This window comes from Myotis brandtii, unplaced genomic scaffold, assembly GCF_000412655.1.
Source record: "Myotis brandtii unplaced genomic scaffold, ASM41265v1 scaffold193, whole genome shotgun sequence".
In the NCBI taxonomy this organism is placed as follows: Eukaryota; Metazoa; Chordata; class Mammalia; order Chiroptera; family Vespertilionidae; genus Myotis; species Myotis brandtii.
In genome coordinates this window covers 1,055,071-1,078,652 of record NW_005357191.1, presented here as the reverse complement: position 1 = coordinate 1,078,652, position 23,582 = coordinate 1,055,071, and the positions used below count along the sequence as shown (strand labels likewise).

Below are 23,582 nucleotides of genomic sequence, written 5' to 3'. Positions count from 1 at the left end.
GACATATGTAATTTTATATATATATATGTATATATATATATTACATATTACAGGCCCAGTGCACGAAATTCATGCATGGAGGGGGTCCCTTAGCCTGGACTGCACCATCTCCAATCTGGGACCCCTCGGGGGATGTCCGACTGTCTCTCGCAATCCGGGACCACTGGCTCCTAACCGCTTGCCTGCCTGATCGCCCCTAATCCCTCTGCCTGCCTGCCTGCCTGCCTGCCTGCTCGCCCCTAACTGCCTCTGCCTCACGCCACACCCTGGACCCAGAATTCCCTCTCCTGGCTGGTTGCAGGCACCCAGGACCCGGGCTGGCTTCACTAGGGCCGGCCGCAGCCGCAGGGGACCGTGGGTGGGCGGTTTCACCTGGGCTGCAGCTGCAGGCGCCCGGGATCATGGGGCAGGTGGCTTGTCCCTCCCCCAGGCAACAGGTGCATCCGCTGGCACCCAGGACCGTGGGGCGTGTGGCTTGTCCCTCTCCTGGGCCACAGCCTGACTGGTCCCCATTCCTCTCTCACGAGCTCATTTGTGCCTGGCTGGACCCCATTCCTCTCTCGAAAGCTCATTTGTGCTGGGCTGGTCCCCAATCCCCTCTCCCCAGTGTTGAGTGTCTGAGTGTGACGGCCTGAGGGCGTGATGACCATTTGCATATTAGCTCTTTATTATATAGGATTGATTTCAGAGAGGAAGAGAGAGGGAGAGAGATAGAAACATCAATGATGAGAGAGAATCATTGATCGGCTGCCTCCTGCACACCCCACTCTGGGGATGAAGCCCACAACCAGGCATATGCCCTTGACTGGAATCAAACCTGGGACCGTTCAGTCTGCAGGCCGATTTTCTATCCACTGAGACAAACCAGCTAGGGCAAGTCAATAGATTTTTAAAAAAGAAAATGTAGGTTCAGAAAACAAATTTACTTTTCTTTCTTTTTTTTTGTTAATCTTCATCAGAGGATATGTTTCCATTGATTATTTTTTTAGAGAGAGTGGGAGAGGGAAAGACAGAGAGAAACATCCATGTGAGAGAAACACATCGATTGGTTGCCTCCTTCATGTGCCCCAACTAGGGCCAGGGCCAGGGAAGAGCTTGCAACCAAGGTACGTGCCCTTGACTAAAATCGAACCAGAGACCCTTTGGTCTGCAGGCAACGCTCTATCCACTGAACCACACCAGCTAGAGCGAAATTTACTTTTCTTTAAAACAGAACAATCATTCCTAGTGGGGAAGGCCCCATTCAACTCACCATTCTGTGTTTATTGAGCATGTTTTTAGCACTGGATGAATTCTGAGAAGAATCAGATATGATCTCTATCTTCAAATTATCAAGTGAGCAAGCCAGCAATTCTACCAAACAACAGATTCTACAGAGGAGGGAGGCGCAAAGAGCTGTGGGGACACGGAGGAGGGCCCAAGCCCCCTGATGGGCGCTGGGGTTGGCACGAGGGATGGCATCACAGGGACCCAGCTCAGGAGTGGGAGCTGAAGAGGAGTGAATAGGAACTTCCGTGTGCAAAAGGCCCAGAGGGAGGGAGCAGGGTGCGTGGGAAACCCAGGTGGGTCGCCTGGCCTGAGCGTGACAAAGGAGGCGGTGGCAGGAGGCGCTGTCTATGAGCCTGAGATTGTGATGGACACGTCCGCGTGAGAAACATGCCAACTGCCCGGTCAGGTTCTCACCTCTACGCTCTTCTCACTTCTTTCACGAATTAATTCATTTTGTTCTCTTAATTGTTGCTGTTCTTCTTGAAGTGAAAAAATCCGGTCTGTTGCAGCTGAAAGCTGATTAAGAAAGATTTTTGTATTTCTTAACATCAAAATGAATCTTACTGTTCAAATTAAAGTCTAACATTTGTCATCTTCACAACCAACAATTTATTTTCATCCATGTTTTATCGATCTATCTATCTATCTATCTATCTATTTTTGGTTAATCTTCAACCGAGGATATTTCTTCCACTGACTTTCAGAGAGAGTGGAAGGGGGGGGAGAGGGCCAGGTGCAGTCCCTAAGGTCAATGAATTCATAACACGAGAAAGAGAAAGAGAGAGAGAGAGAGAGAGAGGGAGAGAAATGATGATGTGAGAGACACAGGCGCCCTGATTGGGGTTGGGATTGAACCTGCAACCCAGGTATGTGTCCTTGACCGGGAATCGAACCTGCCACTCTTTGGTGGGCAGGCTGATGCTCTAATCACTGCACCGCACCGGCCAGGGCTGATCGTTTATTTTTTATTTTATTTCTTTGTTTTGAATAGGTCAGCGGTTCTCAACCTGTGGGTCGCGACCCCTTTGGCAGTCAAACGACCCTTTCACAGGGGTCGCCTAAGACCATCCTGCATATCAGATATTTACATTAGGATTCATAACAGTAGCAACATTACAGTTATGAAGTAGCAACGAAAATAATTTTATGGTTGGGTCACAACATGAGGAACTGTATTTAAAGGGCCAGAAGATTGAGAACCACTGGAATAGGTAATACATTCACATGGTACAAAATTTAGAAGATATAAAAATATGTATGATAAAAATCTCTCCCACTCCTGCCTCTAGCTATCTCTGCCCTCTCCCAATTTTCTTGTTTTATAAAAGTAATAGCATACTACATAATGGGGCCAAAGATTTATGGATACAAAATATTAGAAATAGTTTGAACATTAAAGAAATAGTTTAATAAATTAAAATGGAAGCATATAGTAGAAATATGTCATGACTGAAAAGTTTACAAAAGCTGTTAATAATTTGAGAACATACTTATAAAACCAACATGAAAATAAAATAAGTTATACAGTATTTTCTCACCACTTAATTAAAAAAATCTACTGTGCTAAAAATACTTAAAAATATATATACCACATGATAAAAATAGCTGTCACTTAGCCAAGGGATTCAATTTTTTTCCTAATTCTTTGTTCTTTTCAGTTTCTCTAGCCAATGAGAGAGGGGGAATTAAAGCACTCGGGGGCAGGCATCACCACCACACCTGAGGAAGACATCTTCCTCGCCTTGAACGACTTGGAGTTTAGAGGTACACCCACGGAGCCCTCCTTATCCAAGGTGTGAACACAGCCTGGAGAGAGGAGGTGAGGCTGGAGGAGAAAGGAGCGAGGCGTCTGCCCTTGGTCCTGGCTGTGCTCTTAGCATCATTAACTGATGGGGGCCTGGAAGCACTGAGCTCTTCATCTCTTCGCCAAGAGCGTCTAAGTTCACTCGGACTCAGAATCCAGAGCTGGGGTTTGTAAACACAACAGCTGCGCCCACAGGAGAAACTTTAAGGCTCTGAAGGAGGTGCCAGTTGCTAGAAGGGAGGACACGGGCCAAAGCCATGAGCTGATGCCCGTTCCACTCTCTGAAGAGGCAGAGGGCACACCACGAAGAGAGGTACGCTCTCCTAAAGGGCATTTTCTAATACAATTGTTTGCCTTTGGGAAAAACACACCCAGTCATTTAGTTTCAGAAGGTAAACAGACCCTCCTGCCCAGCAGGCCCTCGTCTGGGGGAAAAACCGGATCTGGGGCTGTGCTATCGGCGACCGTCTCCACTGCCCTCCACAGGCCGCGGCCGCAGGAGGCACATTCGACGCTGTGAATCCAACGTGCTCTTTACCACAGCGCGGTGCGGATCACCACCCAGTGTGGCGATGAGCACTCACACCTGCCCCTCAGCGGAGGCCCCAAGGCCCAGCCACCCAGGGGGAAGGCGAGCCTGGTCCAGGCGGCCGGTCTCTCCTGCGAGGCCTGCTGTGAGGGCCGCCTTGGCTCTCCCCGCACAGACCGGCTGCTCCCCTGAACGGGTTTCAGGCTGCCCCTCAGGAGAGCAGGCCCGTCTCCACGGAGCCGGCACTGGGACCTCCGCGCTAAGTTGTGCCTGCGACGCTCACTTTGGCGGTAACTTGCCTCCACCGTGCGGGGTCCGCGCTGGGCGCCCTCACAGCCCTCCTCCCCCCGCTGTGGGAGCCTCAGAAAGGCTCAGCCACCCCCTCCTGCTAACGGGAGACAGATGTGTCCACCCGGAGCCGGCTGGCTCCCTTGGTCACCCCTCCTTCCTCCTGTCCTTTCATCCTCTCTCTTCCTAGCGAGAAAGCAGGGAAAGACCACACTGTGGGAAGATGGTCCCAGCTTCTGAGGCCGACACACAGGAGTGGGCGGGCTGCGGTCTATCTCGGAAGAGTCCGTGCCGGCTGGGCAGCAGGGAGATGAACCGCATCCCAGGAAACGTGCGAGAGGAGGAGAGCCGCTCACAGGGGCTGAGCTTTTCCAGGACGAGTCCTGTGAGGACTGGCTCACGGGAGCCGTCAGGGCAGAGCACATTCTGAGGATGTGAAATCTGAGAATGCCTGTCCCACGTGCAGCTCAACCCAGGCCAGCAATTCAGTGCCGCCAGCAAGCAGCTCTGGTCGGGGGCACGGACTACACCATTTCCTTAACCGCAGGCCATTCTGCTGTAAGAATTTCAGTAAGTTACCAACCTCTTCTTGAAGCTTTGAGTTAGTCTTTTCCAAGCCATCTATCTTGGTTTGAAGATCCCCAACTGTGCAGCTATGGGAAACACAATATCAAGAAAATGTGAACTTAAAAGGCTGACTTCCTTTTCAACTGTGAACAACGAGAACAGCGATGCCTACGTTTCCTGCAGAAAGTGGAGTCAAAGGGCCTCCAATAAATTCGGGTGACAATTCTAGGTACGCGTGTGTGTGCTGTACACTTGTTAAAAAGTGTTCCATGTTTTCTTCCCAACACAGTAAATGGGAACTAAATGCATGGGCAGTCATATATCTAATGTAATATTCGTAACAAGACACTGGTACTTTGGGTAGTAGGATCAAAGGTCATTTATAATAAATATTGTAATACTTAAAAAATACATATTTTTATTGATTTCGGGCAGGAAGGGGGAGAGAAACATCTAAGATGAAAAAGAATAATTGATCGGCTGCCTCCAGAATGCCCCCTACTGGGGATCAAGCCCACAACCCAGGCAAGTGCCCTGACTGGAATAGAACTGTGATCTGGTTCATAGACTGACGTTCAACCACTGAGTCACGCTGGCCGGGCAAATCTTGTAATACTTTGCCCCATTTTTCAAATATTCTTTAAGTACTATGTACTACTTTTCTACTGAAAAACATGTAAAGAGCTAAAGAAGACCTGATAGACAATACTAGTAACAACCACAGAAATCACAGTACATAGTTTCTTTCTGTTTGGACAATGTGCCAGGCCTGTTTGCTATAAGCACTTTAAATGCATATAATCCTCCCACAATTGTGTGAGGTAAATTTTATTAACCTATTTTACAGACAAGAAAACCATAACTTTATAAAGACTTACTCAAGTTCAACCCCGATGAGGGGGCGCCGCGCCTGAAGCCAGGCCGTCCGGCCTCAGAGCCTGCACTTGTAGACAACGGGCCCGACTCCAACCTGCTGCTTGTGCCCGTGCGGGGACCGAGCCACACTCCCCACAAGGCTAGAGAACCAGGGCTCAAGAACTGGGAGGGAGCTTTTCAGCAACAGGGAAGCGGGGAGATCCCGCCAGGCTGAGGATGGCGGACCTGCCTGTCCTTCCGGCCCTTTGACCCTCCCCTGAAATCCCCCAATAAAAGGGTTTGATTCATCCCCACCCCAAAAAGAACTGGGTGGAAGAAAAATAAAAACACAAGGACACAAAATGAAAAAGGCAACAAAGCAAATGATATAAAGGGAACTAAAAGTTTAAGAGTCGACAACTGTCAACTCTATACCAATTATATAGCTTAGAAAATATTAATAACATTTACATTTTTCTTAGGAAACATAAATTACCCAAAAAGACAGATCCTCCAGAGAAGAAAACCTAGATGAATTAACAACTAAGGGAAAATGATACACTGGCTGCGTCCAGGCTCTGAGCTTCCAGCATCCGAGAGCAAGTAACGCTCATGGACTAGGAGGCGTCCAGTTCCCAGGCACAGAGCCAACGCAGAGCTTCCGGTTTGCTTCGTGAAGCTGCACAACCTCACTAACTCGCTAGAGCAGCGGTCGCCAACCTTTCGGACCTCAGGGACCGCCAGCGGTCTGCGGACCACCGGTAGGCGACCGCTGCGCTAGAGGGCGAGAACTATAGGACAGTTAGGTCAAGTTCCCTGGTAAGAGAACAATTAAATTTTAAAGCTAGGATCAAGAAGAGTTTATTTCTATGATCCGGGAATTGCTCAGGATGAAGAAATCTATGAATCAAATAGATCACATCAACAGATTAAGGGAGAAAAGTCACAATTATCTTATTGGATGCCAAAAATTCAACACCCATTCCTTATAAAAACTCTCAATAAACTAGGAAATGATCAAGAATTTCTTTCAAAGTAACAGCCAGCATCACACTTCAGGCGAGCTGAGAGCAGCACTTCCCCAGGTCCGTCCTGAGGGATGCGGCAGCTCCTCCGCTGTCTCACCTGCCCCTGGGCCGGAGGCCGCCCCTGTGAGGTGAGACTGCGCACGCTCTGAAGGGGGTTCAGACCTCGGGGAAGCTCCACCTCTCCCATCAATACCTCCAGCGACTGCTGTTTCATGAGATACGGCAGCAGCAGCTTTCCAATTAAAATGAAAAATCAAGATAAAGATGCTGGCAGTGGCTACTGAATGCTCTCGAAGATCTCGCCCAGCGGTTTTCAATCCTTTTCCTCCTGCTCCCAAACCTGGAGGGATGTGTGCTGATTCCCAGCAGCAACGATGCTCCCCACGGCAGCGATTTTCACTTAAGTGGCTGTGGGGAGGGGTGGAGACTCAAGGTTTTATTTATTGGCTCTAAACTGTGTAACTGCACAAAACGAAGAACTGAAGAAGTCCCAAAAGCTCTTTATCAAGACATCATACTGCTCGTCTGTACCTGTGAGCATGGCATGATAACCTTTCTTCTTGGTGTGGAAAGAAAGTGAGTTAGAAATACACGGCAACTCAAAAAAGTTCCACGAAGCAATTACCGGCACTGAGAACGAACTGTAACCCTGGAGAAGGGGTGAGCCTTACCTTAAGTGCCGGTTCAGTTCTTCCACGTAATTTTTCTGATCAAGGACATCAGTAATTCTTTCATGCCTTTTAAGAGAACACAGAAAGAAATTCTTTTTACTAAGGATTGACACTGTGTAACTGTCCCTCAACCTTCGAATCACCTGGTAGGGGTAACAATGTTACCAGGAAACCAAGAGAGAGAGCTTAGTACTGTCTACATGGCCCTGAGGGAACAGAGAGCAAGGCCGTGGGGGAGACAGCAGCTGGGGCCTTGGAAGACATGGAAACACGCCTGGAGAGCAGGCTCCTGCATTCCAGCCCCCCCCCCGCCCCCCCGCAACTGGCTGGGTATTTGGGAGGATGGAAGCCATGAGCATGCAAGGTGGAAACACCAATAGCCACATGCAAATGGCTCCCACGGTGGCAGATGAAGACACCTTGCTATACTGAAGGAAGGAGGCTGGCTTAGAAAAGAAGGCCACGCGACTTCGAAACACAAAGCTGATGGGTCTGCATTAAAAAACAAAACAAAAAAAGGCTTTCCCTGGCCAGCCTGGCTCAGGTTGAGCACTGACCTATGAACCAGGAGGTCACAGTTCGATTCCCGGTCAAGGGCACATGCCTGGGTTGCGGGCTCCATCCCCAGTAGAGGGCGTGCAGGAGGCAGCCAATCAATAATTCTCTGCCATCATTGATATTTCTATCTCCCTCTCCCTCTCCCTGCCTCTCTGAAATCAATAAAAGTATATTTTTAAAAAGACTTTAGTATTTTAAAGTTAGCCCCCCACATTCCTTTACATTCACACATACATATGCACACAAGTAGGATCATTCTACACAGGCTCATTCCACAGGTACTGGGGTTTGTTTTCCAATGCGGTCACTTTTTTCCTTTCACCCGTTCTTCACTTTACATAACTCTCCCAGGTAACCCTGACCCTGTGGAGTATATGCTATGTGCATATAATCATCTATCAATCGTGTGTGTGCACGCGCGCGTGTGTATACTATGCAATTAAAATATAGAAGATGGACTAGGGATTTTTAAAAATGGTATTCATATACTTCTCAGTATCATACTTTTCTCACTTAATAATACCTTGTGGAAATCCCTCTAAGTCAGCAGTTCTCAACCTGTGGGTCGCGACTCCTTTGGGGGTCAAACGACCCTTTCACTATGCTTTAATTATCTTCCATTTGTAACAATGAAATTGGGGGTCACCACAACATGAGGAACTGTATTAAAGGGTCATGGCATTAGGAAGGTTGAGAACCACTGCAGTCTAAGTCAACTATACTAGTAGCTCATTTTTTTAGGTCTTCATGGAATATTATGGATGTTCTATAATTCATTCATTCAAATTATTCCCTTACTGATGGATAACCTCTTTATTTCCAGTTTTTTAAAATATAAAGAATATATTTTAAGTGTAAAGTAGGTGAATCCTTGTATTTAGGGTACATTAAGCATTAATGGGGTTCCCTCTGGCCCCTTTCTTGGTAAGGTGTGCGGCCAAGGTGCTGAGACTAGGGGGAGGGAGGTGTCTTTGTTGGAAAGAAGATTGAATTACAGGTAACAGACGCACATAGTAAAACAGTCAAACACGACCCAAGGGTTTACAGTGTATCTCCCTTCTGTCCTCTTCCCTCCAGCAGCATGGCTACCAAGTGTACGTGCTGCTCTAGAAACAGTCCATGGGTACGGAGGTACAATATATATAGTGTTTTCTTTTTTATCATAACATAAACGGTATCAGGTTTTACATGTTGCTTGTTTTCTTCTTCTTTTTTTAAAAAATATATTAGAGTCCCGGTGCGCACATTCGTGCACGGGTGGGGTCCCTCGGCCTGGCCAGCGATCGGGAGGTTGGCTGGCCCGGAAGAGAAACCGCAGGAGGTTGGCCAGCTGCAGGGGGTTGGCTGTGGGTGTGCACTGACCACCGGGGGCAGCTCCTGCATTGAGCGTCTGCCCCCTGGTGGTCAGTGCGTCATCATAGCGACCGGTCAACCAGTCGTTTGGTCGACCGTCGTAATGGTCGCTTAGGCTTTTACATACAGATATTTTTATTGATTTCAGAGGAAGGGAGAGGGAGAGAGAGAGAGAAACATCAATGATGAGAGAGACTTATTGATCGGCTGCCTCCTGCACGGCCCCCACTGGAGATGGAGCCTGAAACCCAGGCATGTGACCTGACTGGAATTGAACCCTGACTTCTTGGTTCATAGGTCAACGTTCAAACACTGAGCCAAATCAGCTGAGTGTCCAGGATAACTTTTTAAAATAATTTTTTAAAGTATTTTTATTGATTTTTAGAGAGAGAAAGAAAGAGGAAGGAAGAGGGATATATAGAGAGAAACATCAATGAGAGAAAAATAACATCAATCGGCTGCTTCCTGCACAAAACTTACTGGGGTTCAAGCCCGAAACCCAGGCGTCTGCCCTGACCGGAAATCAAACCAGTGACCTCTTGGTTCATGGGTCGATGCTCAACCACTGAGCCACACTAGCTGGGCCAGGATAACTTTTTTTAGAAGAATGCTTTTGTTAACAAGGATGAGGGAGAGTTCCACATGGCATGAAAGACATCAAAGATAACATTAGGATCAAAGAACAGTTCCGTGGGCAACTTCCATATATAATAGTACCATCCCATTTACATTCAAACAAACTGCATAGCAAAATACATGACCAATGGCCCTGGTTAGGTATCTCAGTTGGTTAAAGTGATATCCTGATACGTCAAGGTTGCAGGTTCAAGCCCTGATCAGGGCACATACAAGAATCATCCAATGAAAGCATAAATAAACAGAACAACAAATCCATGTTTCTCTCTATCCCCCTTCCTCTCTCTCAAATCAATTAAAAAAACAAACAAAGCACCAGCCAGTGTGGTTCAGTGGGCCTCATCCCTGCACTGAAAGGTTGCTGGTTCGAGTCCCAGTCAGGGCACATGCCCAGGTTGCGGGCTCAATCCCTGGTAGGGAGTGTGTAGGAGACAGCCAATTGATGCTTGCTTTCTCTCTCTTTCCCTCTCCTTTCCTCTCTCTCTAAAAATCAATAAAAAATCTTTATAAAAGCAGCCCTGGCTGGTTTTGCTCAGTGGATAGAGTGTCGGTTCAGTCTTCAGGTTCGAATCCTGGTCAATGGCACATACCTTGGTTATCGGTTCAATTGCCGGCCCCAGCTGGGACACAGTGGGAGGCAACCAATGAATGTGTCTCTCTCGCATCCATGTTTCTCTCTCTTCCCTTCTCCCCTCCCTTCCACTCTCTCTAAAAATCAATGGAAAAGATATCCTCGCTCCTCGGTAAGTATTAAAAAAAAGTCATGACTAACAAAGATGTATGTGTGGGGCATTAATAAAAGGCTTGACAGGAGACATGAGCGGACTCCTCCGAGGGAGGAGCGGGAGTGGCAGGGGAGGGAGACAAGGGGCAGCAGGAACGGAGAAATCCCACTTGTCCTCTGCATTCTGTAGTGCACAACTCCTCAAACAAAGGGCACGTTAACGTATCACCTCTGTAATTCAAAACAGACAAAGAACTAGAATTTCAAACAAAGCTAAGACAAATGTAGCATTCTTTGCTGGGATTTCATTAATAATGTGAACAACAGCATACAATCCAGTACTTACTCTTTGCCACCATCAAGATCCTGCATATCCTTAAGGTAGAGGGAAAAATCGATCACTCCAACCTGTTCCAAATAAAACACACACGTTTAAGTAAAAAATCACCTTCTCACTTTCCACACAAACCTTACACTCTTTAGAATTCCGGTATTTACTTCCCTGTCTCTTTCCTACAAATACTTAGGTTAAGCAGCTCTATAAAATAGCAATCAGCCCTGACCGGTTTGCTCAGTGGATAGAGCGTCGGCCTGCAGGCTGAAGGGTCCCAGGTTCGATTCCGGTCAAGGGCATATACCTTGGTTGCGGGCACATCCCCAGTAGGAGGTGTGCAGGAGGCAGCTGATCGATGTTTCTCTCGCATCGATGTTTCTAACTCTCTATCCCTCTCCCTTCCTCTCTGTAAAAATCAATAAAATGTATTTAAAAAAAAAAAAAAAGAACTGGAGGTTCAGCAGTGAATGAAACTGACAAAAGACCCCCTTCCTATAAAAAAATAAATAAAATAAAATAAAATAGCAATCAAACAAACAAGTCAAAAAAAAATTACCCCACCACACCCTTGTAGAAGAAAAACTTACTAAAAATCAGAATTTAAAGAAATATTCTGAAATTTTACCACCCAGTTAGATTAGTTTTATGTATTTATTCAATAATCAAGTTGTTGACAGAAGATCAACCAAGTTCTTTGGGCACCAAGTAATAAAAAAGGGAGAGACCTAGGCTTTAGACAAAAACGGTGACCTTCACTAAGACTCTGATCCCTCGCTCCGGGACTGTGGGGAAATGGCCCATCGGTATTCCAGGAAAATTCTTTGCTGCTGCGGGCACCTAGAGAGGATGAAGACCCCTCACACGTCTCAAGGTCAAGGGTTTTGTCCAGAAATAAAGCACCTGAGAGAGAGTGAGTGAGGGTCTTGTCTGCCATCGTCCACTGCAGTATATGTGAAACTATTCCTATTTGAAATATAAGAATATTGGGTCCACTGATAGAGAAATGTTTAAAGCCATTTTATAGCCATATCACAGAACCCTAGGCAACCATACCAAAGAATGCAGCAGATGGAAATGTATTTACACAAAGGAAGTTCCAGGATAAAATTTTAAATCAAAGAATAACATGTACAGCATTAAACTCCTTATCGTAATTCCACTTGTGTTAAAGCCAAAGCTATGCAGGATGGTTTTTGCAACTTCTCTGTAGCACCTCCTACTAATCCATATTCCTGACCCTTGATCCTGGGCAGCCTTCGTGCCGGTCTTGATGAGTTAGAAAACAGCAGAAATAGGCCCTGGCCAGGTGGCTCAGTTGGTTAGAGCACTGTCCTGCAGACCAAAATGCGGCAGGTTTGATTCCCAGTCAGGGCACATACCCAGACTGCAGGTTCGACCCCTGGTCAGGGCACGTACACAAGGCAGAAGAGGAACATGGGTTAAAAGAAAATGATGTGCTTTAGCAAGCAGCAGAAACGATGGCTGACTTCTGCAGCAGGTTACCGAGGGCAATACCAGCTTCTTCCCAGCACTTTCTCTTGGGGCACAGACCTTTGAATTCTGGGCTGCCGTGAAAGTCTGGCCAAGCTGAAGCCATCATGCTGCACACCAAACAGGAAGACCACCTGGGGACAGAGAGGCCAAGAAGCCCTGCTGTCCCAGGCCAGCGCATGGCGCCGCCTCGGCCTCTCGCAGCCAGCAAGAGCAAGCCTTCGTGCTGCCTGCCCAGCACCAAAGGAGGAAGGGCCTTGCTGAGCCCAAACCCCCAGCTGTGCGATACAGTGGTGTTATTGTTCATGTGCCTGTTGACTTGTTACACAGAAAGAGAAAACCAGAAGAGACTGAATTTGAACCAAAACCTACGTATACAGAAGTGCATTAAAAAAGTAGAAAGTTCAAGAAAGACACTCCTCCCTCCCCGGCCAACTTTTACCGTTAACTGTGGGATGAGAGTAGGAGAGGGGAGGGGAGAAGGGCAGTTTGAATTTCACGTTTCATGCTTTTGTATTAATTAATGTGTGTTTTTTCAAGAAGCATGTACTTTTAAAATAAAAAAAATAACAGAAAAATATATATTCAAATGAAAAAACCAACAGAAAGAATGAGAGAGAATATCCAAAGTAGAAATGAATGGATAAGAAAGCAAATAAAATCCTCCTCCCAAAGCAGAATTAATACAAACAATAGCTGCTTCTTCGAGTTCAACAAAGACTAACCTCTACCAAGTATGATCAGTATTCGGCAAGTGCACGATATTACATGTGAGGAAGGTGAGATTTTATGATGCTGTAAGAGAATATGCTCATATAATAATTGATCTGAATGAAACAAATGACTTACGGAAAAATGTAAATGACTAAAAAAATAGTTCTAAGACTTAAGAAACCGATACATTAACCAAAGGCCAAGATAAAATTTAATGTGATAAAAGAACTAGGACCAACAAAGGTATTAGAAGTGGTCATACCAGCAAGCCTTCAGAGAAAAATAATTCCTGCTCTAACAAACTGCTGTAGAAAACAAGAAAAAGGATACTATCCAGCTTATTTTATGAGGTTAATACAATCCTTACACTGGAAAGTGACAAAGACAGTATAGGAAGGAAAATTCAGAACAGTGTCACTAATACCTGGAAACACAAAAATTCCAATAAACCAGAGGCATTAAATCTAGAAACACATTCAGAGAATAATGCATGGAGACGTATTTTAGGAAAGCTGGCATAATATCACACAGGAAACCAGTGAATTAATTCAATTATATTTATGAATTAAAAGCAAACATGACATTTCAATGGATGCCAAAAACAGTATTTGATTAGCATTTAATGTTCACTTTTCATAAAAACAAAGTAAATTAGAATAAAACAATACTTTCTAAACATGAGATGGAGGACTCCTCAGACATCAACAGCAAACACTCACACTTTTTTATGGTGACAGATGAGAGGCACTGTGTTAAAGAACAGAGCAGGGGCTCAATTACATCTATTATTTAATACAATTCCCAATCTTTATTTTGGAATTTGACAAAATGGTGTTCAAGTTGAGCTGGCAGAATGGACAGCCTGAACTATATTGAAAAAAGTATAAAAAAGTGGGCAAGAGGTGAACTACCAGAGTATAAAACAAACCGTGTAGGCCTTGGCTGGTGTGCTCAATGGTTAGAGCATTGGCCTGTGCACTGGAGGGTTGCGGGTTCAATTCCCAGTCAAGGGCATGAACCTCGGATGCGGGTTCACTCCCTGCCCCAGATTGGGGCACGTGCAGGAGGCAACCAGTCAATGTATCTCTCTCACATTGATGTTTCTCTCTCCCCTCCTCCATCCCTTCCTTCTGCTCTCTCTGAAAAGCAATGGGAAAAATATCCTCAGGTGAGGATTAAAATAAAAACCAAAAGCAAAACAACAACAACACATATGGCCCTAGAAATTAAAAGACTGTGCTACTGGCGTAGGAATAAAGAGATCCAGAGACTAACAGAGTCCAGAAATAAACTTCAGTGTATTTTAGATATTTCACACATGATAAAGATAGATTTTCTTTATTTTATTTTTTTCAGGACACAGAGTTTATTCAAAATCCAGTACAGACTGGCCAAACTGCCTTCAACAACATGAACAGAAAGCCTGGGGAAAAGCAAAGTTGCTATAAAATCACCGGAATTCAGTTCTTTCCACATTACAAGTCATCAGGCGGGCAGTGGAATGTGCCATCTTCCCTCCACATAACAGTACTGAGCCTGTAAGAGCTGGTATCAAAATACACATCCATGTCACCATAAAAAACTACCTTTGCTGCCCCTCATGTCTTGTAATGTATAAAAATTTATAAACTTATATGCATGCATATAGGCCTAACCAATGGACACAGACAACAGGGGGGTGAGGGCATAAGTGGGGGGAATTGGGGGTAATGTGGGGATAAGGACATATATGTAATAACATAATCAATAAAGAAATTTAAAAAATTATAAATATTTGTACCCTAAAAAAATAAATAAAATAAAATAAATGTTTATACCCTTGTCTCCACCCAGACATGGAAGCTCAGGGTTCCAGGCACAGAGAAGAGGGCGGGGCCAGCCAGCATGAAGGCTGGTCTGTGCAGAGGGAAGCCCCTAGCACCGGTGAATGCAGGGCTGCACAAGGTAAAGGAGACAGCTGAGACTCGAAGGGCTGCTGTCCCACCGTAAGAGGCAGACGAAAAATAGAAAACTTTGGTCCAAAATTTGCAGGAAAAAAGATACCCTGAAAGTGTGAAGAACCCTGGTCCTCATGGAATTTCAAATTAGTAGAAAAATAATGTATCACACATGATATTCAGAAAATTGGTTTACCACTAGTAAAGAAATCTAGACTCATACTGCACACTATGTTAAAACAAATGACAGGGAGATTATTTAAATGTAAAAAATACACAGTTGATTTAAAAAATAATTTTTAGGTGGGGAAGGACTTTCTAAGCACAATACCTTAAAAAGTACAAAGGAAAAATCCATTAAAATTGATTGCCCCAAAAAATTTCTACAGAGAAAATCCGCTCTGAGAAATCAGGGGGGAACAAAGGATGAAAAACGCAGAGAAATGGGAAAAGGATATAATCAGGTAGTCAAAAGCCGAACCATCAATGGCAAATAAAACATGAAAAAAACACTTGACCTGGCCAGGAAACTGTCAGCGAGAGCATCGTCCCCAAGATGCCGAGGTTGCAGATGCGATGCCCAGTCAGGGCGCATACAAGAATCAACCAATGAATGCATAAATAAGTGGGACAACAAATCAATCTCTCTCCCCCCCCTCAAATCAATCAATAAAAAAATAAAAAGAAAAAATACTTGACCTCCCTAGTTCTCAAAACTGTAAACTTGAGAACAGTTGCTTTGTCTATCAGATTGAAAAAGACCAAGAATGCTCACCGTGCCCTAGCTGGTTTGGCTCAGTGCACAGAGCATCGGCCTGCAGACTCCGGCTGGGTTCAATTCCGGTCAAGGGCACATGCTTGGGTTTTGGGCCCCATCCCCAGTAGGGGGCATGCAGGAGGCAGCCGATACATGATTCATTCTCATCCCTCTCCCTCTCCTTCCTCTCGAAAATCAATAAAAATATATTTAAAAAAAGAAAATAGATGGATAGATTCCCAAATGTGTAGCACTGGTTCAATATATGCCCATGATTCAATTCTTCCAGAAACATGAAAATCTTATTAAAAAAAATGTTTTGCTGGTGTTCATCGTGACACCAAAATGTGCATACTTCAACAAACAATCCCCAAATTTATCCTAGGGAAATAATTGGACAAGAGTACAAAGAGGTATGAGGCTGTTTATGATATTGTTGTTAAAAAATGGAAACAACCTAAGTTAATAAGCATTGGTTACATAAATATGGTACATCATAAAATGGAATACTATGCAGCCACTTAAAATGCCTTACATCGTCAGTGACACTGGGGGCTATGTGGGATATGTTCTTTAAAAAAATTACCATAGTGTGCTTTAAATACCATATTTTGATAAAAAACAAAACAACTCCAAACATCTCTCTAAAATACACACACACATACATACACACATCCTGCTTATTCGGGGATTGGAAGAATATATACCAAAATGTAACGCTGAATTAGGTATCTCTGAGTAATGGGATTATGTGTGATATTTAGTTTCTTTTCAAAAATACACCTCTGTATTTATTTATTTATTGGATTTTTTTGTTAATCCTCACCTGAGGGTATTTTTCCATTAATTTTTAGAGGAGGGGAAGGGAGGGGGAGAGACAGAGAGAAACACTGATGTCAGAGATACACACTGATAGGTTGTCTCCCACACCCACCCCGACCACAGCCAGGATCTTCACTGGAATCGAACCCGGGACCCTTCAGTCCAAGAGCCAAACCAGCTAGGGTAAAAATATACCTCTGCATTTAAAAAAATTTGTTCAATATGCAAAAACAACAAAACTATGGGGGGAAAAAAAGCTGACCTGGGCGTGGAGGGTTAGGGGAGCTTTAAAGCCTTCAGGTCCAAACACGTGGTGGCAGAAGGCCCTTCTTGCCCTGAAGAGGGGTCACGGGAGGAACAGGTCAGGGTGCCTGTCCCGCTCAGACACCAGGAGTCTAGGCCTCAGCCCTGGTCACCTGCTCCCATCCTAAGCGGCTGCCCCACCTCTCTGTACCTTACTTACCACTTTCATTTGTGCCCCATTTTATCAACCTGACTTCCCAAACCTCTCCTGACTCTATCTCCCCACCCCTCATCCAAACTCTGGGACTTGTAGGCTTGTCCGCTCAATGTTCTGCTGTGTCTCTTCTTGGCCACTTCTAACTCATGGCCTGGATGTGAGACTGATTGTTCTCAAGCTCTGACCTGGTCGTTTCACTGGCTAAAAACCTCCAAGAGCTTCTCAAAGCTCAAAGGACCATGTGAAAGCCTTTAGCCTGGCACTGGTGGCCCAGCGTCTGAACCCAGCCTTCACCTTCACTTCACCTTCACCTTCACCTCCCTGTGGGCCTCTGGGCTCCAGCCTTGGAGAGCTCGTCCTGCTCACAAGCATGGGTGCTTTCTGTGAGCCCCTGCCCAGCGTTCTTCACCTCCCCAGTGCTTCCCTGCCTACCCCCGCCCAGCACAGCCTTCGTCAGACACCCCTGGTGCCTGTCTGAGGTTCAGCACTGTCTGCAGGTCCTACATAAAATCCCTGGCCTTGAGAAGTTATTCTGTCAGGATCCAAATCCCCACTTTACCTGAGAATCCAAGTCTTCTCCTTTTAAGCAGAGATTGGCATCAAGAACATTGAGTCCCACCAGCAGACCGACGATCACCATCCCCTCTTCCTCCATCATTAATGCCTCTGGCTCATAAAACTCACTGCAAGAGATTGGTGGCCAGGGGAGCCATTCAGGAACGTCCTCCCCACCCCTCTCCCCACCCCAACCTGCCTTTCCACCTCTCAGCTCATGGCCTGACTGCCAGCAGCTCCCTTGTGTGAAGTTCCTTCCGCCTTTCATTCCCTCTCTTGCTGCCAGTCGCTGCTTCTCTCTGGCCTCTCTTCCCTTATGGCTTAGAGGGGGCTCCTCCTGCCTCTGGTCTATGGTGAACTCCGCCATTTGGACCCTGGACCCCAGCCCTTCTCATCTCCTCTCGGCTCCTACATTCCTGACCATCACTCTGCCCCCTCTGTCCCTACAGGCTCCTTTTCCATATTGCTGAGAACAACTCCCACACCCAAGAATAAAATGCTTCCCTCTCCCACATGTCACATGGAGCAATACTGGCTGCTCCTACTTCCTGACCGCAGCCACCGTGGCTGTTTGCAGTGGGACTTCAGCCCCTGTCTCTGACTGCTTCTGGTCACCACTGATCTGCTAATTTACCATCGTGTGTGTGTGTGTGTGTGTGTGTGCATGAGAACTTACTATCTTAAGAATCAGTTTTTTAGACAAAATCGGTAACTCAAAGTTACTCAGCGTAACTGTGCTCAGAGTACAAAGGACATGACATACTTGAAATCAGTATTTATCATGTAAAGAATATTCAACAATAAACTATGACTTGAAAACAATGAAAAATTTGGAGTAGCAGGCCATACTGTAAAATATATTTTTATCTCAATTAGATAAGAGAATTAACTCTAGATTCTTCCCTTATGAATTCTCATATTCTAGAGAAAATTCTTTTCATAATGACTATTTTTGCTTATAGTTATAAATATCAAATATGAAACAGTCAGCCCTACTTGCTTTGGCTCAGTGGATAGAGCATCGGCCTGCAGACTGAAGGGTCCCAGGTTCGATTCCAGTCAAGGGCACATATCCGGGTTGCGGGCTCGATCCCCAGAAGGGAGTGGGCAGAAGGCAGTCAATCAATGATTCTGTCTCATCATTGATGTTTCTATCTCTCTCTCCCTCTCCCTTCCTCTCTGAAATCAATAAAAAATATATAAAAAAAAATATATGAGCCAGTCAAATTTCAGAGATAGCCAGTCAGTCTTTACTGATGCTAAAAGATAAAATTTTATAAATTGGATATGGAATCCTAAAATAGGTAAGATTTACAAAAAGCATTTAGTTCTAAAGTAATTTTTCCCTGTTATTATCCAATCTAATAAATACAATTTTGCTGAAATTTAATGGAGTATACTGTCAACTACCTAATCTTAGGTATTTTTGAAGAATTATCTTTAAAATGACTTTTAAAAATGAAAAGTAATATAAATCTTCAGTCATTCATATCAACTTTCAGATATCAGTGCTCAAAAAAATAAAACAGTACTATTTTAAAACTAAGTCAGAAAATATTTATGATTAATAATAATTTGAATAAAAGCTCTATACATTATAGACTCTTATTTTAATTTAAGCAACACAAGCAAAGATAGGTGATGAACTACCTTAAGAGATGTTTATTGTCTATCAGCACTTTCAGATAATCTGCCAGTTTCTTTTGCATGAGTGCGAGATAAAGCCAAGCTCTGCCTCTTCCCACAGCTGTCCTAGAATTCAAACAGAGAATCAAACTGTTATGGCATAACTAGAGGCCCGGTGCATGAAATTCGTGCACTTGGGGGGGGGGGAGGCAGGGGTAATGGGACCCTCATCCCGCCTGTGCCCTCTCGCAGCCCGGGAGCTCTCGGGGGATGTCCAACTGACAGCTTAGGCCAGCTCCTCGTGCTGCCATGGAGGCGGGAGAGGCTCCTGCCACCACCAGCTGTGAACCCGGCTTCTGGCTGAGCAGTGCTCCCCCTGTGGGAGCACGCTGACCACCAGGGGCAGCTCCTGCGTTCAGCATCTGCCCCCTCGTGGTCAGTGCACATCATAGCAACTGGTCGTTCTGCCGTTTGGTTGATTTGCATATTAGCCTTTTATTATACAGGATAATAACAATAAAACCAAACAAAAAGACAAGTTAGCTCAAGAGATACACACATTCCTGCTTGTGAATACAGAGAACTCTGTAAGAATAGCTGCTTGGGGTCGAGGGAGCACAGTGTCAGGGAAGGCACTATACACCTCTGGGTACTGTTTGAATTTTGTATCATGGGCATGTGTGTTTCTTTATTTTGACAAAAAAAGAAAAAAATCTTAAGCCACAAAATTTGATTCCTGGAACAAATATAATCAGATAAAACTTTGTGTATATTGATAAAATTTCACAGGAACCAGGAAATATTAGATTAGCTTTGTAGAATGGATAAATATTCTTTCAAAGATTAATACACAACATCGTCAGTGCTTGTTAAAGTGTTGAAGTCTCACAAGGTTTCTGAGGCATTAGCTCAAAGATGCAATTAAAAAATAATTTCTGGCCTGGCCAGCGTGGCTCAGTGGTTGAGCGTTGACCTATGAGCTAGGAGGTCACGGTTCGATTCCTGGTCAGTGCACATGCCTGGGCTGTAGGCTCAATCCCCATGTGGGGTATATGTTTTCTACCACAATTATTTTTTTTAAATATATTTTTATTGATTTCAGAGAGGAAGGGAGAGGGAGAGAGAGATAGAAACAATAATGATGAGAGAGAATCATTGACCGGCTGCCTCCTGCACGCTCCCCACTGGGGATGAAACCCACAACCCGGGCATGTGCCCTTGACCAGAATCGAACCCAAACCCTTCAGTCCTCAGGCTAGGCTAGGGGTCCCCTAGGCTAGGTGTAGGGGACCCCTAGGCTAGGCTGGTTGTCTCAAACTAGCTAGGGTGAGGCAGCCAATTGATGATTCTCTCTCATCATGGATGTTTCTATCTCTCTCTCCCTCTCCCTTCCTCTCTGAAATCAATAAAAATATATTTAAAAAAAATAATTGTGGTAGAAAACATATAAAATAAAATTTATCTTTTTAAGTGTATTGGTTGGTAATGCTAAGTGCATTCACATTGTTGTGCAACCAATCTCAAAGATGCAAACTTGGAAAGGCCTGTTTTAAACATTAAAAAAGGAACAAAAGCCTCCCTGCTATAGACCTCACACTGTTTCAGGAAAACAAGATTCTCTTTAAGCAGAGTAAGTGCATTTGTGACAGACTCAGGAGTACAGAGGCCCTGCTGTCATCAGTGTTCGCACCCAAGCGCGCTCTTAGGGCCACAGCCTGGCTGTGCACCCCAGGGACCTCAGGGCTCATCTAACTTCATCAATACAAAAGGCTCTGAGCACCCCCGTAACTCCACCACCACCACCCCACAAGTAAATGATGAGGGAAAAAAGAACCAGAGTAAAAAGGAAAGACAATAATGTGGGGGGAGAGGTATTTAATGATGGGATTTAATGTTGGGAAAATGGACACTAACACAGGCTGCTCAGTGGGGGGGTAACTGTCACAACGCTTCCGGCAGGCAGCTTGGTGATGGCTGGCTACCCAAAGCCTACATCCAGGAACACAGCCTCAGGAAGTGACCAGAATGTACAGGGGGGTGTTTGGGGATGGTCACCACTGCACTATTTGGAGAATGAGCACTGGAAGACAGCTACGAAGCCCAAAGGGGCGTTAAGCATATGAGCTAGAGAACATAAAGCTATGCCCATTTCAAAAGTGATGAGTATCTGACGTGGAAAGAGGTCTAAAATCTAATATGAAATGGAAAAAAGCCTACAGAACAGTATGTACAGTTTAATACTTAAATTTTTCTTCCTTTTTTTTTAAAAATTGATTTCAGAGAGAGGAAGGAAGAGGGAGAGAGAGAAACATCAATGATGAATGAGAATCATCGGTTGATTGGCTGCCTCCTGCACGCCCCCGTCCCCCTGCCCCCACTGGGCATCGAGCCTGCAATCTGGGTGTGTGTCCTGATTGGAAATCCAACCGTGACCTCCTGGTTTATGGGTCGACACTCAACCACTGAGCCATGCCAGCCAGACACTGTCCCTGAATGTGGCTCATGCACTTTGTTTTAAATTAGAAAATGTTTTATCATCAAGGAATTGAGAAATGGGTAAGTTTTTCTAAATATCAAATCAGTGTAATGACTTCTTACTCACTTTAATTCTGGCAGATTTCTGACACTAGTGGCTATATCTGATGCTTCTGGACAAAGTTTCTCCACCAGCTCCAAAGGACCAAAGAAAGATTTATTTTGGCCAATAAAACTCTTCTTAACTAAAAGGGAAAACAAAGTGTTAGTCATAAGAACAGGTGGCAAATGTCTTCAGGGGTCTGTGGTCTCTCTTCCAAAAGCCAAATAAATGCTTCACATTTAATCCTTCTGCTTAATCCTTCAGGGTTAGCCTTGGGGACTGGGCGAGGCCAAGTAACAAATGAGCTCTCCCTTCTCTGGAAACAGGGATTCCCTGATGCACCTACTATGCTCTTCCTCCGAGTTGTTTACTGCCCATGAGATAAAACGTGATCCCTTGTGAAATCCTTCCCCTTTCTCCTTCCTACCTGATGCCAAAATCAATACTTAATTTTGAATGGACATCACCACCCTCCTCACCTGAACTGCTGCAAAAACCTCCTAATGAGCCTCCCTGCTCCTAATATTGTCACCCTTCAACCCGCACTCCACATTGCTGGGGTCTTTTATGAGTGGAAGTCGGGTCATGTTTTCCCCGGGCTTAGAATAAACCCCGGTCTTCACCCGTAAAGGCCTACATGTTCGAGCCGTCCTCCTTCCCTCTCTCAGCACCCAGAGTTACCTGACCTCTTCCTCCAGCCAAGGGTGGTCCCACGCAGGGCCCTTACCCTGTTTTTTGTTTCTGATTTTTGCTTTCCCCTAATCTTTACATGATTGACTGCTCCCTGTCCTGTATGTCTCAGCTGGGAGACACCTCCCCAGAAAAACTGTCCCCTTTTACCAGCTGAAAGGTTTTCTCTTTGATTCTCTATCATTTAACCCATTTTGCTTCCTTGGATTTGTAGCATTTTATAATTATGTTGGTTTGTTGCTGCGTTTATCATCCACCTCCTGGTCTGGAACTGTGCTGTCCAAGGTTATCACTAGCCACATGTGCTACTGAACGCTTGTTCAAATGCTGGTGCAATTGAGGCATGCTGTAAATGTAAAACAGCGGATTTTTAAGCCTAAGTATAAAAAAGAAGGCAAAATATCTCATTAATAAGGCTTTTAAATACTGATTATGTATCACAATGATATTTTGGATATATTCAGTTCAATAAAATATATCATTAAAACTAATTTTACTTGTTTCTTTTAATTTTAAAAAATGTGTACTAAAACATTAAAAACTGGCCCTAGCTGGTTTGGCTCAGTGTATAGAGCGTCGGCCTGCAGACTGAAGGATCCTGGGGTTCAATTCCAGTCAAAGGCATATGCCTGGGTTACTGGCCCCATCCCCAGTGGGGGCGTGCAGGAAGCAGCCGATCAATGATTCTCTTTCATCCTCTCTCTCCCTCTCCCTTCCTCTCTGAAATCAATAAAAGTATATTTTTTAACAAATTGCACATCTGGCTTGCATGAGTACTTTTATCGGACAGCACTGCTCAGGGATACATGCTGTGACCCGGGCGCCCCAGGCTCACCTTTCAGCCCGTGTTTGAGGCAGTGCTCCATCACCACGAAAAACTGCTGCAGGGGGGCGTGGTCTGCATCCAGGCTGCGACCCAGGCTCAGAGCGGACTGCAGCAAGACCTTGATGCTGAGCTTCATCATGTGCATCAGGTTGGCGCGCTCCTCCATCATCTGGCACTTGGAAGCTGTGGGGCAGAAGCAGGGACAGGTCTGTCCGTGGACTGCGTGTGCTCCGGGGCAACAATGGCCAGGCCAGCCAGGAGGGAGGCAGGCGGTCAGCGCGGGGTGCAAACGTGCGGATAGCGGGTCCGCAGTCACCTGACCCCTGGAGGTCACAACCGCACCGCGACCGCCTGGTCCGGGGTCAGCCTGCAGAGGAGCGGCCTCCCCGGGCTGGTTGGAGTTTGGCCTCTCCACACGCAGCGTCCTATTTTCCGCGAACCCGAAAGGCGCAAACCGCAGGAAGCCCCGCCCCAAGCTGGGAACGTGCTCCGCCCGCGGACGTGCCTATT

General features: G+C 45.3%; 1 protein-coding gene across 1 annotated transcript in view; it reads right to left on the bottom strand.

Annotated features, from left to right (window-relative positions):
* The window catches only part of RUFY1 (RUN and FYVE domain containing 1), a 46,778-nt gene extending 23,264 nt beyond the window's left edge, over window positions 1-23,514 (bottom strand). The window contains exons 1-9 of the mRNA XM_014538586.1: window positions 23,082-23,514; window positions 21,581-21,698; window positions 19,003-19,104; window positions 17,357-17,480; window positions 10,629-10,690; window positions 7,012-7,077; window positions 4,474-4,543; window positions 1,684-1,785; window positions 1,253-1,294 (exon numbers count right to left, since the gene is read on the bottom strand). Of these exons, the coding sequence (XP_014394072.1) occupies window positions 1,253-1,294; window positions 1,684-1,785; window positions 4,474-4,543; window positions 7,012-7,077; window positions 10,629-10,690; window positions 17,357-17,480; window positions 19,003-19,104; window positions 21,581-21,698; window positions 23,082-23,241 (846 nt within the window). The 5' untranslated portion in view covers window positions 23,242-23,514. The remainder of the gene's footprint in view (window positions 1-1,252; window positions 1,295-1,683; window positions 1,786-4,473; window positions 4,544-7,011; window positions 7,078-10,628; window positions 10,691-17,356; window positions 17,481-19,002; window positions 19,105-21,580; window positions 21,699-23,081) is intronic.
* Between the last annotated feature and the right edge of the window lie 68 nt (window positions 23,515-23,582).